General features: G+C 46.9%; 1 protein-coding gene across 23 annotated transcripts in view; it reads right to left on the reverse strand.

Moving 5' to 3' along the window:
- Positions 1-20,020, reverse strand: part of LOC144132260 (uncharacterized) — a 364,547-nt gene that overhangs the window by 88,485 nt on the left and 256,042 nt on the right. For 11 of the 23 annotated variants that reach the window (XM_077664564.1, XM_077664556.1, XM_077664554.1 and 8 more), the window contains one exon: positions 6,150-6,293. The exons of 7 other annotated variants lie outside the window; for them this stretch is intronic. In XM_077664564.1, coding sequence (XP_077520690.1) covers positions 6,165-6,293 — 129 coding nt within the window. In that variant the 3' untranslated portion in view covers positions 6,150-6,164. Of the gene's footprint in view, positions 1-4,785; positions 4,831-6,149; positions 6,294-19,175; positions 19,241-20,020 lie in introns of those variants that run through there. 5 more of the 23 variants (XM_077664560.1, XM_077664555.1, XM_077664558.1 and 2 more) reach the window with 2 other exon arrangements.

Consider the following 20,020-nt stretch of genomic DNA (forward strand, 5'->3'; position numbering starts at 1 on the left):
GTAACGAGCTTTTATACTTTATGTGGCTGGTAATTGCAGCACTCAGGTCCTGCAGGTTTCAACTGTGCAATGGCAAGGGAGAGGTGCTGTAATGTCTCACAAAGCGCAACTTGTGTATCAAGAGAGAATGAACGTGTCGGCAGTAATGCCTCCTTGTAGTTCACAGCTGATATAGCGGAGGCACCGTGCTTTTGCATGGACATGCCCAACAAAACAAAGATTTCATCCGAAAATTATCTTCTCCTTGGAAAAGCTCATTTTAACGCGACAGCATTAAAGCGCATGTTTGGCGAAAGCCCCTGGAGTCCAAGAACTAAATTCCCATTGGTCGACGATGATGTGACATCACAACAATCAACCAACTAATGAGGAGCATGATATCACACCATACGACAGAAGTCATGATGTTGCTACACAATTCATCATTGATTAGATGGTTGTGACGTCACACGGAGCTGGAATTGATTATAACATGAGATAAAATTCTGATTGCAAGGCCACAACATAATTCAAATGCCATTATGACATGTACAAATGCAAGGCAAATCAATTGCGCTGAAAACAAAACTGGGGTGAGATGGGAACTGAACTTGGCTCCCTTGGGTCTTAAGTCAGACACGCTACCTCCTGGCGGTCACCGGATATGGTGGGTACATTGTGATGACACCACTAGGTCACTCCTAGGCTGCTCTCTCGGGACCATATGCCAGAGCCATGCCCGTGATTTTTCGCATTTTCTGGAGAACAGTGCCTTCAACGCTATCATGTTAATAACAGCACTAAGAAAGAATACACATGAAAAGGCTGATAAAGACACAGTACAAGAGCTTGTCCTGTATCACTAGAAGTTTTGTTAAACCACCATGCTTCAATCAAATAAGCTTACTATGATGCAGATGGTTTATGGCAGTTTTTGGGAGACCAAGGTGAAACTTGGACACTGACACATCCCCCCCCCCCCCCCCCAACTAAACAACATGTAGCGCATGTGTTGTCTACTTCGTATATCTGCGCTGCTCAGTTGGCTGGTCAGTTAGGCGCTCGGTTGGTTGGCTGGTAGCCACCACTGCCACCGGCCAGTGTGAAGCTCAGAATAGCAAAACCTTCTGACTGGACTGTGTTGTCTAATCGTCCTCTCACCTGCCATGCAATCCAGGCTTGAGGACGGCTGTTTGAATGATGTTCTGCCATTTGGTCACACAATAACACAACCCTCCACAGGCCAGTCCAAATTACAGTGGAACCCCATTCATACGTTTTTCACCGGACCGCGAAAAAAAACGTAACAGCCGGGAAAACGCAACAGTGAGGAAAGGTTCGAAAATTAATGAAAACAGTGCAGCTTTGCCTTGAAACAATTTATATCAACATCAAGTGAGCTTAGGTCTTTAAAAAATTGAGAATGGTCGATTGCCGTTTTTTCCGCTCGCTGGAAAACACAACGCGTTTCTCGATGGCCTGGAAAGTCGCATTGCTCTCAGCGTCGCTTTGGGGTGCGACGTACCTGCGGAGGAGGTCCACAGCCGCGACGGCTTCTCCAAAGCTCGGGTCCGCCAACTCCCCGGAATCATGCGGCTCGTGCTCCTCGCCGTCACCACAGTCTGAGGCTTCACTCGTGACCGAGTCTGCAGCGATCTCGGCGATACTCTGACACTCGGACGTCACGACAGCAGCATCCACGGCGACGTAGTCGTCATACGACTCCCGTGGCACCCAGCGCATTCAAAGCTTCACTCAGCTCTTGATCATGAGAGGCTGCTTCCGTCTCTTCAGCTTCCGTGGCAGTTTCCTCCCCGCCGTCCATGCGAAAGCCACACCGCGCGAAGCAGTGCTGTGCAGTTGACGCGCTCACTGCAGTCCACGCTGAAGTGACGTAGTGCATAGCGTCCAGTATTGAAACGATTGTAGGCTGCTGTCCGCGATCAATACGTGCCAGACAGCGCTTTACGATGGACTTCCTGTACGAGTGCTTTAAGTTCTTTATGACGCCGGCATCCAACGGCTGCAAGTGGCTTGTAGTGTTTGCAGGAAAAAAAACAAGCTTAACATTCCGAAGAAACAACGCGTCTCTCGGGTGGGCAGCACAATTGTCCAGAAAAAAGACAGCACTCCTGCACTGGGAGCCCATCTTGTTGTTGAAGTAACGAAGAAATTCTTCGAACAAAAAACCCGTCATCCATGTAAGACTGTTGCTTCTATAGTGACATGGCAGCAGGCGAATGTTCTTTAAGCACCGTGGGTTTCGGTATTTTCCGATTACCCATGGCTTCAGCTTGTCCGAGCCATCCATGTTGCAGCAAAGGAGCACCGTCAATCGTTCTTTGCTGCATTTGCCTCCGTGGCATGCTTCGCCCTTCAGGCTTAACGACTTGGATGGCTGCACCCGAAAGAAAAGACCCGTTTCGTCGGCATTGTAAATGTCACGAGGCTCATACCCCTCAATTATGGCAGATAGTGTGGCCTTCCAATCGTCGACTGTTTCCAAGTTTACACTTGCTGCTTCCCCGGATACCGTCTTATACGCGATGCCGTGCCTCTTCCGGAAACGGTCGATCCAGCCATTTGACGCCGCAAAGTCACTGATGCCCATTCGGTCGGCTATTTCCATCGCCTTCTCGCGCAAAATGCTGCCGTCGAAGTTAACACCGGCAGCGCGAGCTTGTTTAAACCAAGTAAGAAGCGACTCGTCGAGGTTTCCATACTTGGCGCCACGAGACTGCTTAGCTTTCGGGCCGAAGAGCGCAGCATTCCCTTGTATCTCGGCACGCTTCGAGACGATGCTGTTAAGCGTCAAGGGTGGCAGACCAAGATCCTTGGCGATGTCGACTCTTTTCCGCGCTGGCTGCCTGTCGACTGCGTTGAGAACATCCAGCCTTTCCTCGAGGGAAAGCGCCTTGCGCTTGCGCGACGCCATCAAAGGACGACAAATCGCTCGCGGTGTTAGCGAGGCCTGACGAGGCGTAGGCAGCGTAGGTGTTGACGAGAGGACACGGACGACTCGGATGGGTTGAACCGCACAAACAAGAAAGACTGGATTAGCGAGGCCTGACGAGGCGTAGGCAGCGTAGCTGTTGACGGAAGGACACAGACGACTCGGATGGGTTGAACCGCACAAACAAGAAAGACTGGATTGCTGCGGGCCCGCGGGTTTTACTAGCTTACTCACTACTCGCTTCGACTGACGAGGCAGTGGCCATCTAGTGGCAATCTCTCCAACTCGCGTGCGGCTTTTATGGCCTCCGAGATTACCAACGCGCGTGCAAGGGGGTGATCTCGGAGGCCATGGTCTCGTCGCCGATTCCGTAGCCAAGGCTGGCCAAGACTCGTCAAAATGGCAGTTGGCGCGTTGCCCGGCCGAGTTCGGGGTGCCAGGTTGCGACGCATCATGCGGGAACGTTTTCACAGCTACAACGTAACAGCGGGGTACCCAATACATTGGATCTTATGGGAGCTATGCCGGGACCGGACTAAAACGACGTAACAGCCGGGAAAACGCAGCAGTGAGGAACGTAACAGCGGGGTTCTACTGTATAGCACGAGTTGTCTACTTCGTCCCGAACAGCCACCCTGATCAAGTTAATTTTTTGGACCTTGGAACAGTTTAGATGACACTTTACTGCACCAAATTTCCAGGCAATAAAACATGTGGCGAAGCTCAGTAATTATTTCTTTCAAACAGCACAACAGAGACTAGAGGAAGGGTCATCGTTTTTATTCACATCAGCCTTACTGCACCTACTGCAGGGCAAAGGCCTCTCCCATGTGTCTCCAATTAACCCTGCCCTTTGCCAGCTGCATCCACCCTTTGCTGCAAACTTCTTAATTTCATCCGCCCACCTAACCTTCTGCCGCCCCCTGCTACGCTTGCCTTCTCTTGGAATCCACTCCATTACCCTTAAGGACCAGCGGTTGTCTTGCCTTCGCATTACATGCCCTGCCCAAGCCCATTTCTTCCTCTTGATTTTGACTAGGATGTCCTTAACCCGCGTTTGTTCCCTCACCTATCATTTATCTTTCCATGGCTGCTGCTGCGTTGTCCTTAACTTAAGCTGAACTCTTTTCGTTAGCCTCCACGTTTCTGCCCCATAGGTGAGTACCGGTAAGATACAGCTGTTGTACACGTTTCTATTATGCTGTTTCAAAGAACTCGCCCGGTTGTCAGTTTTAATCGCGACAGTCAAGCACATCTGCTATACAATTCCATGAACCAGGCACTGCGCTATGCAACGGCATGTCTGGGCAGCAAGACAAGGGAAGAATTGAGAAAGCCTTATTTGCTGGCTGCCATGACCAGGTAAACTGGTAACTTGTAGAGGTCTGCTTGGCTGCTCTAAATATTTGTTTGCTTTTGGGTGAGGTGGTCTTCCATGATTTTGATGAACCAGCACAAAGAAGACAACAGAGTGGACAAAAGGAGGTTTACACAGCATCACTTCCTTTTTTGCGTAGGGAACTGCAGCCATACATAGCCTATCAAAGGAAGATGCTTCAAACTGGCAAACACATCTTGGCAAAACACAAAAGCCCCCTTCTTTGTCAGTCGTGCAATCAAAAGCTGATGCTTGCTGGCTTGTACCTCTTTTCGTGCTTGCCACGTCTTGTTTGTTTTGGTACCACCTGATGCAATATTTTATCATTAAATAGATCTTGTGCCCCGATAGAAAACTGTAAAATATGTGCTCCCTGTTTTGAAATGTCGTCCTTCATTTGTCTTCTATGTGTTGGTTCATCGAGTGCAACAGATGCTTGGAACAGTTGGCAGCAACAAAGCGAGGAGAACTGGCGTGGCAAAATCACACATCAAGAAGGAACGTCACTCACCTTTCGTGTCTGGTGGTGTTAGAAGGAAAGAAAGAAAGAGAGAGAGAAGGTTAGTGCGCACAAACCACTGCTACCCCAAAGCAAATGGGTTTCGCTGTTTGCATGGCAGAATAGCCTACACCTTCAACCAGTGCAGAAAGAAATGCGTGTTTACAGCAAGCCTGCTACGGCTTGCATGGCTGGACAACCGGAATACTGACTGGTTGGTACTTTACGTGCAGCTTCTGTCAAAGAACACATCAGGCACACATCAAAATCTGTCAGGTTCACTGCTGTTTCACAGCATAAACGGCTTTTTTTTCCCCCACCAAGTAGTTTTGCTCAAATGTGCCCCACTTTTGTTCCAAGTACTTCATCAAATACCTTCCCAAAATATGTAACAGTCAAACGATGCAATGTAAAATCCTATAAGTGCCTCCCCAGAGTGCGAAATAATGCAAGGTAAAAAACAGTGCAAGCCAAGACATGCGTCAAATGGCCAGGAAGAAGGAGCAGCCGGGTTCTTTTATATGCACATTTTACGTTCACCAGAGCAGAAGCTGGAACTGAATAACACAAGGAACTTGCTGCAGTGCAGATGCAGTGAATGCACACCACCAACACCGAACAGGGCTTGCATGCTTTCCTCCTCCTGCACTGTGAGATGTACTCTCCGAAAGGGGGGTTGCTGCATTCTCAGCTTGTCTGCTATGAAGCATGACATTGGTACCAATTTCTTCTTGCTTGACTTATAATGCAGTGATGCTATTAGTAAAATGCAATTTGGAGCAATGTTTGGACCAGAAAATTTCCAATTTGGAGCACTTTGGAGCAGAGAAACACTGATTTAGGAGCATTCTGGAGCACCGAAATTTCGAACCTGGAGCACTTTGGAGCAATAGAACACTAGTTCAGAAGCACTCTGGACTATATAGCTGTTAGTTTCCGAATCACTTAGGTTGGCAAACAATGCTAGAAATGTATGAGTACAATGTAAAGGTGTTTTACATCCTTAATATTGTAATTTGACACACAGTCACACCTAAAAGGTCTTTAAATCTAACTTTTATGTTGTAATATTGAAGAGGAGACACCTTTGCAAAATATGTCAATTATGTTTAGTTGAACAGCCCATACATATAAAGCCCCTACTTTCGATCACAGTAGCTCAAATGTGCTGATGTGTGGTGCCTCACTTTTGTTTGCAAAGCTTAAAAAGCTTCATTATATCTCCTCCACACCAAAAACCTCAGTTTTTCATTTATGTCAGCCAGTTTAGTCACACTTTCTTGCACACTTGTGTGTGCTTGCCTCACTGAAATGCAATTTAGTCCCCTCATCCTTGTGAGCAAGGGCAGTTCTGATCAGCCCCTGTGCTGGCTGAAGCACATTCCTGCCTGTAGTAAACACAAAGCTTGCACTGACCCTGCACGATGTACAGAGCTCCACTTTTTAAACCAATGACAGAGTGCCAGGGTGGCCATGTTGCACAGCTGAAATGAATGGCAAAGTGCAAATGCAGCAACATCATGCAGCTGTTCCCATTTATAATGAACACTGGCCTAGCACGAATGAGATCGATCGAAGGTCCCCGGATGTGGTGCTAGGTTGCAACGAAGGCAAGGTGCCAGAAGCCCACATGTGGGAATGCGACAGGCAGCAGCAATCTTCATTGCGAACATGAGGGTCAAAATATTCAGTGTACAACGTGACACTGATGGACGTGATACGTATGCAACAGAAAGCAGGAAAAAAATCACCCACGAGTCCAACATCACCTCCGAGCTCACTGTGAGGCTAACCGAGTTACGTGTAAATCTCACGGGATGGACGTGGAGTGGATTGATGTTACAGTAAAAGCTCGTTAATTCGAATTTCAAGGAACCAGTAAAACTGCTTCAGTAATCCGAAGTTCGAATTATCAAATGATCCCGACAAAGCTTCCTTGTCCAGGTGAGGAAATGCTACGGCAAATCATTTCATAGTAACAATGTCTGCTTGATTCTGCTGCCGTGCCCGCAGCCACTTGTGGATGTACTCTTGTGCATCTGTTTTTCACTGCGATTTCTTCTGTTACTGGGAGGTGACGTTGATTCTAACCCCGGCCCTGGGGACTCTTCGCTTGCCGATCAACTGAAGGCCATTGTGAATGATATTCATCATCATCATCATCAGCCTTACTACACCCACTGCAGGGCAAAGGCCTCTCCCATGTCTCTCCAATTAACCCTATCCTTTGCCAGCTGCATCCACCCTTTGCCTGCAAACTTCTTAATCTCATCCGCCCACCTAACCTTCTGCCGCCCCCTGCTACGCTTACTTTCTCTTGGAACCCACTCCGTTACCCTTAAAGACCAGCGGTTATCCTGCCTTCGCATTACATGCCCTGCCCAAGCCCATTGGCTATCAAAAATTGGAAAATTTTTTTTTCCCCACATAATCATCGCACCCCCAAAATTACTGCCGCGAGCCGTCTGCTTGTCGTAGCGATCGCCATCTATTGACTGCGGCCACAACTAACTGCCATGGTTGGGCGCGCGTGCTACTAGGCGGCGGTACTGTGCTATCATCCGCTGCCACCGCTGTTCGGTGGTATCTTGGCCAGACTGGGCAATGTCTTAACGAACGGCTGAGGGAGCATTACAATTCTTTGGACAGGGCAGCCAGTTCGAATTTGGCGCTGCACTGCAGGCAACCTAAGCACACGTGCGCCCCATTGCTTCATCAGACATCCGTCATCTTCAAACATAAAGATCAGATAGTAAGGGAACTAGTAGAGGCATATCATATTGACAAGGGGGGTGCAGCATGCATTAGCAAGCCCTCATTATCATTGGCTAACCAAGAAATCACCTGTTTGGAGCATTCATTTGCAGCAAAGTAGATTTAATGTGTTCAGTGAAGACGCAGTATTTCTTGAATATTTTTTGTTCTCTGTAGTGTTTGGCGGGAATAGTATATGTACACACGTGCGTAATAAATCACCAGTTGAAAGTCAGTGCTCGTGTCGTCGTGTTTGTTCCGCCCTTGTGTTTTTTCCGCGCTGTTTTACCATGGATTACGTTCACCCTGTACTTTCATAACGAAGGTAAGTTACGCTTGAAAGTAATGTTTTCGTTATATTTACAATTGCGGACCTGACAATCCTGATCTTGCACCCATTCATCTGCATTTAACACTCCGAAACATTTGCTTGAAAATTTTCCCCGCATAATTATCGCACCCCCAAACTTCGCGTTGATTTTCAGGGAAAAAAAGTGCGAGGATTACGTGAGTAAATACGGTAATATTTCAGGAATCGAGAGAATACACCGGCTTGGAAAACCAGATAAAGATGATCCAACAAAATGCAGACCTGTAATCATGAACTTCGACTACCGCAACAAGGTCAGCATATTCAAACAATGCTCGAAATTAAAAAGCTCTGGCTTTTCCATCAGTGAAGATTTTTCACGTGCTGTTCATGATATCAGAAAAATATATCTGGGACCGAACAGAACAAAATCGCGACCGCAAAGAAAAAGTATTCTTAACTTACGATAAAGGGAGAATAAATGAACAACTGTTTGCTTGGGATAACGACCAGAAGACATTGTTGAAACAGAAACAAAAAACGAAACACCGCAACGAGAATCTCGAACGACCACAAGCAAAAGTGAATGTCGTATTCCCTCTGAATGAAAAATCGCCAAAGTAATCCTTGTCCACAAATCAGGTGATAAGCACTCCCCAAATAATTATCGACCCATATCTATGACATGTATATGTGGGAAAATTCTGGAACACATTATCCTAAAATTTCTGACTAAAATGCAGAGGCTAAAAAGCTAATCCACCCTTGCCAGCACAAGTTTAGAAATGGACTATCCGCTATAACACAACTTGAATTGTGCATGATCTTGCGCAAGGTATTAACAATCACTCGCAATTTGACAATTTTCCTTGACTTTTCCAAAGCGTTCCACCAGGTGTCGCACCAGGAATTGATGTCCAAACTCAAGCACTTACTTGGCGATCGTCCCGTGACACAATGGATCAGCAGTTACTTATCTGAACGTTACCAATTTGTCCAATTCGACGGACATGACTCCGACATTATTCCTGTGGTATCTGGTGTCTTCCCAAGGATCTGTACTTGCGCCTCTTATTTTTGCTATTTATTAGTGATATAATTAACCAAAATGAAGTAAAAATGAGACTGTTTGCAGATGACTGCGTTCTTTATCATGAAATTAAACATCAGTCTGACCAGATCAAACTAAATAGCGCTTTGAATAAACTTTTTCAGTGGTATCACGATTGGAGCATGGTCATTAGCAAGACAAGACTGTTTCTATGTCCGTCAAAAAGAAAAAAATTCCGCTTAAGTTCACTTATGGCTCTGATAACACTGCGCTATGAACTGCTACAGAATACTGACACCTGGATATCCTTATCTCATCCGACCTAAGCTGGACAAAGCACGTTCAGTATGTAGCAAATGAGGCCATGAACTAACTGTTTTTCCTCAAACATGCCTTGAATAACTCTCCTCCCGTAATAAAGCTTCTGGCATACACTACCCTCATACGCCCAGTATTAGAATATGCTAAAATTACATGGTACTAGCATAGCCGCACTGGAAAGTGTGCAGCGAAAAGCTGCACTATTTATCTATAACCAGTACAGATGCACAGATTCACCTACTGAACTTTTGTATCTCGCAGGGTTTCAGCCTTCTATCCGATTGAAACTGCACCGCTTGAAATTTCTTAACTCTGAAGACTTCGTCAATATAAGCCACTCCAGAATCACCCGCCGCAAACACCCTCTCACACTTGAGGAATTTTTTTGTTGCAAGAACACATTCAATTTTTCCTTTTTTCCACGAGCAGTGCGCAAATGAAATGTACTTGATGCTCCGCTCGTAATGTAGCTGACAGTCCTTAAATTTTTGGAGCTTGCCGAGCTGAGTATATTGCCACAAAACTGACTAAATATTGTTAAAATGTTGGTGATATATACCTTGTACCGTATAACTGATGACCTCGAATTTGTTTCTTGTTGCTTTCTTTGCTTTAACTAGACCCATCCCTGTAAAAACCCCGGTTGGGGTTGACAGTATATCAAAATAGAAAGAACTGCTTTCAACAAGTTATATTTTTCTGTGCAATGGTCATCTGCTGTTGATATGAGCACAGCGCAATAGTGAGTGTTTTTCACATTTCCATCAATGCTTTACTGCACGCCCACTGCCGGCAGCCTCAAAGCAGAACAGCTCCAAAATGATAACGGCCCTGCGGCATCTTTGACGATGCAACGTGGGACCAATGGAGCCCTCTCACAAGCGGGCGTGTCACGAGTTAGGAGGCGTGCAATTTTGGTGCCTTCACTGGAAAAAGATGGAAGCGAGGGGAACCAATCAGCGTCCAGAACGGTGTGCAGCTGTTGCTGGCTGATGCGAGGCCGATATCTGCCACCGCGAAGCTGATGGCGTCTTCAGCTGAGGCGCACTGCCTCTGTGCCTGTGCACGTCAAATACGACACAAGTGGCACGTCCCTTTGCACCTCAGCCGAACGTGCGAAACAATTGCAGAGCTCCGGCCACAGTGGTTCCACCACTCTTTCTGCCATCTGTTCACCGTGGCCTCCGAGACTCTCGAATATCTCAGAGGCCATTCTTACGAGTGTCCGATGCCAATGACCACAATCAGCACTTTGTACAATTAGCAACAACCTCTGCAGTAGCAGCGCGCTGGACCGTGCTTGAAACAGCTGTTCATAGAAAACGCGGGACCCACGAGCATGCTCGTGAAATATTGCGATTATTTGATGGTGCAGGTTTGTCAGACAGCACACCACGACGTTATTGCCTGCCGGTTTCAATGCATATGCCATAGAGCTTTAGCTAGAGTAACTTCCGGAAATATCTGCAGATGATTCTTAATCCGATCTCAGCTCTCCACATTGTCGCCTAACTAATATCATTTAATGTGCCTTTACGTTGACAAAAAGTACAGCAAGGATCATGTGGTTAGTCGGCTGGTAGCTATGTGATTGCAGCGCGAATAACTGCATTGCAGCTGCTTCTATATTAAAGGAACACTGAGGAGAAATTGAAGTTGGCTTGTATCGATAGAACACCAGCTCCTGATCACAAAAACGCCGCTCTTAATGAAAACAAAGCTCTTGTAAGGTAGAAAATAGCAAGAACCAAAATACAGGTATCGCCACCACAGGCCAATCTCGCAAGTACAAGCGTGGTGATGCCATAGGACAAGAGACGCCACCTTGAAGGAATTTTCCATCCTACTTGGTTTCGCGAATCTCTGAGGCTGACAAAGGTAGGTTGCGCAGATCAATATTGAAGTAAGTTTTGTTTTAAAACCAATAGTGCACTTTTATCACACAAGGAAGGCAGGCAAAAGACAACCTGAATGTTGGAAGCAAAGAAAATGGATGCTTGGCGGCCAGGAGAGTTTTGATTTGTTACGGCGCTTCGCGTCTATGAGCTTTGTGTGCCCCGTGGTTTTGTTTTTGACGCGCTTCGATTTACAAGCGCCGAACAGCAGAGGAACTCCAAGTGCCGAGTCAAGTGCTAGTTAAACTTTGAAGGAGCCTGTTAAGGCTTGTCAGATGATCGCCACGGTCGATGAAAAGCTATGATGGCACGATGGTCGGTGATCATACAAGGCAGCACTTGCGTATTCGCACGCTTGCCCGGCGAAACATTCCTGGCTGTGCCAGTCAACTTCAAACTATTTAACGGAAATCGTTTATTAGGGACGGGAGACAAGGTACAAGGCAGTTCAGAAAAATTGCTGATGGCCTAGCTCTGTTAGGCCAGGATATACCTAGCGAAAGCGCGGAGATTTCTGCATCAGAAGAGTGCATTCACTAGATGCGCCTTTATTGACGGCTGTAACTTGAGCCGTCGTGGCGGAGCGGTAGCGTTTCCACCTCAAACGCCGAAGGCTTTGGTTCGATTCCGAACCTCGGCACCGGACTTCTTTTCTTTTATTTAGTGAGTGGGCGGGGGGCTTCAGTGGCTCCCATGGATGCCGCCGCTGAATACGTCGGTTAGCGGTTAAGCGCAGGCTCTGTTAAGGTGCGTTTATGCTGCGGCGAGCCGCGCGCGCGCGCTGCACGGCAAGGTCACGTCGGTCAAAGCGAGACCCTCTATACTCCAACTGCGCTTGACCGCCGACGCGTTCGGCGGCTTCGGCGCAATCTGACCGCACTGGCGGGGAGATTGGAGCATGTATCTATTTCGCGCAGAGTGCGCCAGCCGCTGCCGGCCCGGCCAGACTGATTTGGCTCCGCGGCGAGGTGCGCGTTATATTAAATAGCTGCGGCAGCTCGGCGGAGCTGTTCTTTTCGAGCTCGGCTATTTTAATCCATTCACAGTACATATCTGAAGGTACATGCCAGTTGGCGAGACAGCCAGATCCAGTGGACCCGTTGGATCTAGCGGAAGCCGTTGAAGCGTTGTGCGCCGGCTTTGGTTTCAAGCCGCCGACTTTAAACGCGACCGCCCTCGAGCACCCATTTGTTGTTTTTTTTTGCAAAAAGTAAATAAATAACTTGGCCCTTGCAACCGTGGGAGACCTCGACGCTGCCTGCTGCGCCGTGTAACCGCTCCGCTCAAGGAATCACAATCCGTTGGCCCCCAAGCCCCGGCCAGCCTCCAATGGGCGCAACGCACCCCTCACGACTCCCCGCACCTTGGTTATGATATTTAGTTTGCAACAACTGCTCTCTGAGGAAGGGGGAAACCACCCGCCGGCGCCTAACCTAACCGTGCTCCCTCAAAAGCATCGCACGCTCTGTGAGGCTGAAGCCACTGAAATGCAGGCCAGAGTTTGCGAGAACTACGTCGTCGGGTTCGGGAACGGGATCCATCGTGACGCTGGCAAGACGCCGGTGCAAACGTAAACGAAGTGACGGTGGCGACCCCCGATAGATGCCTTCAACGTGCGGCGGCGGTAGCTTTCATTTCGGCAGCTGCTAGACCGCACCGCTAGCCACCAGAAATCACGGAGTCTCCGTTTACGTCACTCCGTTCAGTGTCGTCATAAGAGTTCTCCGTGTCGTCATAAGAGTTCTCGAGTTTCAATCGGAGCGGCGGGAAAATATTTTTCAACTTCGAATCCAAATTTCTTTGAAATAGATGAATCTTTCGCTCCCGGACAAGCGTCAACAAAGCCATGAAATGCCGAACTATCCGATATTGCTAACAAAAAAATTTTGATAGGGATCTCCTCAGTGTCGCTTTAATCACTTTTTATAAAATATGCCCACTTGATAAGCTTCCGTCTCTTTTTCCTCTTCACCGCAGCTTCCCATCAACCACTATACAGCGAAATTCTCTGCGCCAACAGCAGCGTCTGCCTGTGGCATCTGCATGCGTGTGCTGCATGACGGGATTGCATCATGCTTCACTGTCGGTCTCCACGGTGGCTTGGTGCGGCGCACTCGTGTCGTGCTCGTCCCAGCCCAACGTATGGCACTGCACAAGTGGCGGCCAGCCAAATGTGCGACACCACATGAGTGCGCAGAAAACTCCAGAGTGCAGTTAGCCAAAGACACCACAAGAAAAGCGAAACCGAAACTACAGACCTCCTGTGTGTTTGTAAACAAACAAGGTGGCGCTGCAGTGGCTAGCGCACTCGCGGTAGGCAAAAGACCAAGGAGTGGTGTCGCGGAAAGGTGCTGAGTGCTGGTTTTTAAGGCTTGTTGGCATGTTTTCAGTTTCTGCGAATCATAGCAATGGTTGATGCTTTCAACTCAGTAATTTCTCGACGCACACAAGCTCGCTTTGGCCACGTGCCGCGTATTCAGAGAAATAGTTCGCCACTGTGTATTGTATATATGATTAGTAGTAAACAAACTGTTTCTGCAGTTGTATTCTACGCTATGCATTAAATCAAAAAACTTTTTGACACTGCACTTGCCGGAATGATTTTACTTTGGGACAGTAGTGAGGGAAGTGCTGGCATTGTTTTGGCGCAGCAGACGTGCACTCACTGTCTACTGACACACGTGTCGCGCTGTGCGAAAAGTGGAGACAGCGTCGTGACCCCGATCTTCACTGTCTCGCTTAAGTGGTGTTTTTAGCCGCAAGATCACACGCCAGCCAGGCCGACTTCTCCCCTTGTTAAACTGGTCGGTTTGGTGAAAATTTCTGATTTCTGAAATTATCTGTTTCTCTTCTGTTTCGTGACATACAATTATAGAAAAATATTCAGTAGAAATTTATAACTTAGGCTTTTTAGATGCGCGGTCGTCGAAAATTGTGAGGTAATTATTTGAGGTTTTATTTGATTTCCGTTCCACATTTCAAAGACCAAAGCGAAAGAGAAAGCGAAGAGGCCATAAACGAGGGAATAAACTTTTGGCGCAGCAGACGTGCACTCACTGTCTACTGACAAACGTGTTCGTACACACACACAGGTTGACACAGGTTCGTTTCCTGACCTTTCACATTTTCTGCGATTAGCATTACTCGCGCCTTCGTAATCTTGTAACACATGATAATAGAATGATTCTATTTGTCGCAAACGATTCCCGAGACATTGAGGAGTGTAATAAATGGTTTTATTTTCCTTCACATGCAGTACTATGTTAGTTATTTTTGTAAGAAACGTTTTCATCTAACCATGCATGCACAAGTACTGATCATCTAAAAAAGAAATAATTGCGTCATCATACAGAACAGGGCTTTGTGAACATGCTTCCTGATTGACACAACTTACCAGACTTCTTTCTACGCGAATCAAAAAATTACGTCGCTCATATTAAGAAACAGCTTCAAATAAATATTAGATGCCATAAAACGTGCCATTAAAACATGCTGTGCTGTAAACAAAAGAACGCATTGCTTGGAGGCTAGTGAACCTGCCGGCGCACCGTGCACACCGCAGCTCAAGGTGAACAATACGTACGCAGCTACGTATGTGCTTTTTTTTCTTTGCGGAGTTATAAGTGCACTATGCTGATGTTCAGGTGAATGAACATAGTAACTTGCATGCTACTAAGTACATTGAGTGGCAGTGCCGATCGACTCCCAGACTTTGTGTTTTACTACCACGGCCCATTCACTGTTAGCCAGTTTCCTAATGCGGTATTTATCTGCGAGAAACCTATCGGGGTTAATTGAAATTTCCTTTTATGCTACTACGCGGATCCAAAGCTGGTCAATACATGCTGCATCTGCAGTGTGCAGGCATGATGCAGCCGCCGATAGCCAGGGCAGCTGCGGTAAGCACGAGCAGGCGGAACCTGTTTTGCCTACCAAGCGAAAGTTGCTGCTGGCATCAGCGCCACCGTATCTTCGTGACGTCGCGAGGTGAAGGAGGTCTAAGTATCATGGTGCCAAACCTAAGCAACCGCATGGCTCTTATCCCAAAGTAGACTGGCGGATCGTGCCTTGCAGCCATTTATGCCACGCTGTTAGTGATATTCTTACAAACACACTTTGCAAGAGTAACTGCCATTTGCTAAGTAACCAGTTTGGCTGTACAGATCGGAAACGCTTATCACGTTAACTGTGAAAACGCGTGAACTGTTTTTGGCATGCCAGGCTGCTGCCGAAGCCGCGAGTGCAGCTGAAGATGATAGCGACACTGCCGCTCTCTGGGAAGGACTTGCCTGCGCTTCTGACACTGTGCCCCAAGATGTCGAAGATTTTCCGATGGTTGGTGACGAGTTAGCGGTGGCGGCAAGCCCACTGGATGCAGAAATAATTGCTAATGTGCTGGCGTCAAGGAGGACGAGGAGCCACCGCCGGAAGACGATCGCCCTACTTTTCATGAAGCACTTACTACAGCAGACGTGCTGCGCTGCTACAGTGCCAAGATGCAAGGACTTGAATTGATTGACATTCCGTTGCGCGTTGAGAATAATTCACGTTGATGTTACTAGGCGCTCTGTGCAAACCAAGGTCACCGCCTACTGCAAGTAAGTGCAGACTCCTGTGCAATAAATTGTTTACAGAGAAGATATGCATGGTAAGTGGCGTGGCATTACTTTCGTTAGCGCATTTTTGCTCGACTTCACAATATCCTGTATAACAAACTGGATACTGAAATTTGTTAAAACCGGGTTTGGATGGAGTGAAATATTTGATATAATGAATAAATTCCAGAAAATCATGCTGTTCATTACACCCAGGTTCCACTGTAAAAATTTTCCAATAACGTAACTAAGAATTACTAATTAACCAGTGGTAGTTAGTGACAATGGCGAATTTGTAGCTACAGATAAGACACTGCCAGGAAATCCCAACAAAACTGATACTGAGTGCATGAGGAAGCTTGGTGCAAAGTAATGTACGCTAGTGACCATAGTGCCCAACTGCAGCTGCCTCCGTTATGGCCACCACTCTCCTTTCATTGATTTTTTGTTGCCATTCGTTAATGCCATTATATATTTATTATCTTCCTTTCCTTACATCGGCCTCATGCAAACAATATGTATTCTTTAATGCCTTCGGGCATTGCAGGTACTGTAAATAAAAATAAACAAGGCCCCTTCTCTGCACCAAGCAAAAGATGTCATCAGCATACTTCCCGACATGTTCAGCTGAGTGGAAAGAAGTACTAGATTTCTGCATGCTTCATTTCAGAAACTGCATACGAACTTGGCACTAACCACCTGATTTAGCTAATTTAAAAGTTGATTAGTTTTGGTTAATCAGCCAGCTGACCAGTTTAATCACTTAAGGCCACCCTGAAAAGAGTCTCTCCGAAGGAGTACAAGATTTCTCCCGGCCTGGTCACCGACGTATACGAGAAGGTGGCAAGAGCCACAGATGGAGTTAATGGCCTCAGCAATCATCTTGTGAACCAAACCTCACCATGCCCAAAATCCCACAGCAGACAGGAAGCCACTTGGGCAGATCTGAACAGGTTACATGCCTCACTGACACCAAAAAACAATGCAGAAGCATCAAGTGAATACTACCCTACATGAACATAATGTGCAACACTGCAAAAATGTAAGCAATAACACAGCTGATATAACCGGTATAAGCGAAGGGACTCTCCGTCCGCCATGTTACATCAGGCAGCCCTTGAGCCATTGGCTGGAAGAAGAAAGGCTGCCCGGCTACGTTTTTTTCACTCTTTGTATTTTCAAAAACTAGGTATTCAGCCACAGGACTACTTCGAAAGGGACTCAACCAGACCTTCACGACACAAACATAGTCATAGTATCAAGCCAATATTAGCCTGCATGAACTTCTACAAATATTCATTTTTCCCGAAAACAATATCTGACGAATTCCCTGCCTCATGATTCACCTCTCCTTCCTTCAACCTTTTGAGAGCCTATACATCTGACTGTACGGTTAGAAATGATGATTATTTATTAACAGTGCATAGTGTGCTTCTTTGTCTATGTGCCTGTGTTTGGGGCATGTACTTTCACAAAGCGTATTTGCTTTATAACCTTGCTTATGTATGTTAATATTTTTCTTGTTGCAAATTGTAACTTCACCATTGTTGCTGATTCCAAGCCATAGTGCTTACTAAGAAATATATGTACCCTCTCCTGCTTGGACAGATTCGGTCTGCAGTATTCTGTAAATAAAATAAACAGCTCTTCTTGGCAATGGCACTAACTTCAGAAAAACAGCCTGAGGGGCAAGTTGCTACATGATGAAACTTATTTCACCATATAGTTTGGCTCTCTCCGCTCAGTCTCTGGTACCATCTATGGAAACTTCTTGTAACCTTTGACGCTGAAATAACTGCCAGCAGAAAGGGAGCATCACAGTTCTATCCTACAACATTGTCCTGCCACATCCAAGGGCAGATCATGATGCACATAACAGAAAAGAAGCACCCAAACTTCTGCACCAGTCCAACAAGTGTATACTTGTCCAAGATGCTTCTGCTCCAAGTTCAGACACCGCAAAGAATGGCCTCATGTGCTTCAACAAAGAGCCTGCACCACCGAAATGAGAATTCCCTCCAGACTTCCCATGCCTGGGCAACTGACCACATGAAGAAAGGCGCGTGCCCGTCACAAGTTCTTGTGGGAAAACCAGGCATGTCTTGAATGCACCAACCAGTGCATGCCCTCGTCTTGGGCATAATGCAACGAGGTCTCAAAGTCCGCATCACACGGCCAGCACGGCACATGCCCCAGAGACCAGACCCCAATGCCTGTTGAATTTATGCAACCAGAACAAGTTGATAAGCGCACCAGTCCCTAGTGTCACCTCCTGTGCGTCCTTGCATTTCTTTTTTTACCATTTGCTGGTTAAAATTTGTTGAGTGCCTCAGCGCACAGTGATCCACAACAGTTGAACCTCGATATAATGAACTTCAATTTAATGAAACTCACGAGGTAACATTTTTTTGTTTCCCAATCTCTGCCCCATTGAACGCCATGCATTTTTTTTGCAATTTAATGACGTAATTTCATACCGCACTTTTGATTTGACCAAGTCCTTGTGCACTGCATCCACATACCCCTGAGAAGATGATGAAACTCAAAACTTGAGCCGAGACAGACTGAGCCCTTTTATGCACAAACATTGCACAAACAGTAGAGCAGAACGTACTGCTGCGCCATCTGTAATATACATATGAAATCCATTGTAGGTTCGTATCATCCGCATGCTCCCACCCAAACAACCCACTCTGGCCGGGACAGTTCAAGATGAACACAAAATCTGGATCTGTACCGTAATCTTATCACAAGGTTCTACTGTATTTCATCCATCCGCCAGGAGTGTTCGAGAACAACTGCTCACATTTCAGTTTCTTCCTCCCAGATTAGCGTGGGCAGCACAGCAAACTGCTTTGCCACATGTCCTGGTTTGCATCCTTGCTTGTTCTCCATTGCATAAGGCAATTAATTCCCTTACACATGCACCAACCCAAGTGCAAGAAAACCTTGTTGGATACACTCCTTTGCTTGCCACAGTTGTGCTTCCGCAACCTTCTCAGGCTAGCACACTTGGCCACCGGCATTGGGCAAAAACCCTCGAGCTGGCAACATTAACCACAAAGGTCAGCCACCTTAGTGGGCTGCCACAGAAGGGCCAGTCGAGTAGGCCTCAATATCAAAATAGCAGCCATAATTTATGTCTCCCTTTACCCTCAGCTACAATGAAAGCTTATCCAGGATTCTCAACATCAATTTACATGGTTGGCCATCTGCTGTCGCAGACACAACAGTGTCCAATGTGTTTAGGGGAATCCGCAAGGCAAGTAGATTTAAAATGTAGCATCTTGCAGCGCTGCCCCAGACGAAAGCGGCACTCATCCCCTGCTAGCTCACACGCAGTACAGGCCAAACCATAGCAGCCACCAATGCCAAGCAGAAGCAGCAGCCCAGTGTTGCCAAAACCACACAGTGTGGAGGAGGAGGGAGAGCGTACTAACATCAGCCGCTGCTGGCGTCCGAGGAGGCCTCATTTTTTGCTCTTCTTCCAAAATTTCACCCGTAACTGGAGCAAAAAGAGAAGACATCTGCTGCCACTTCACGAGTGCCAGTCACAACAGCAAGACTGGACAACAAATCTCAAGCTGCTGCCACTGATGCCACACACAATCAATTCCAAGGCACTATAAGTCATGGCACATCAAAAGTGTGCACAACACGCCTGCTAAAAAAAATGAAACTGACACTGTGAGGGAGATATCTAGACTTGACAAAATGCACACACACACACACACACGCACGCACACACGCACACACGCACACACACACACACACACCAGTGGCAACTGCAGAGCAGATGGAGCACATGCCTGTTTGGTAAGTGGTGGCATGTGGCCGCAATCGCTGCCAATTGTGCTGTACACACCATGTGCAGTCAGCTGTGGCCAGTCACAAATGCCAGTCACACTGCACGTACAGTGAGCAGCCTTAAATCAGCCATAAACAGATCTGTGTGAATGCGTTTCAGAGTTCTGCATACGGATTTTTGTCGATTCCAATGTGAACTTTTTTTGCAAGCCCGCGAGATTTTACTGCATCTCTAACCTAGGTGCCAATTTCACTGTTACCACTGATTTTCAGGACACATCCAGCTACAACAAGCTTCGATAGATGGCACCAGCTACATGAGCAGGCGGCAAGGCCCTTTCTTTTCACTGCCAGGGAAAGATGTTGCACAGCACCTTTCAGTGGGCAACACAAACACACATCTCCATAAAGTCAGTGACACCCTCTGTGCACCATTTCGAAGCAGCTCAGGGAGATGGCAGGTCAAACACCAGCCAAG

This window comes from Amblyomma americanum, chromosome 5 (assembly GCF_052857255.1).
Source record: "Amblyomma americanum isolate KBUSLIRL-KWMA chromosome 5, ASM5285725v1, whole genome shotgun sequence".
In the NCBI taxonomy this organism is placed as follows: Eukaryota; Metazoa; Arthropoda; class Arachnida; order Ixodida; family Ixodidae; genus Amblyomma; species Amblyomma americanum.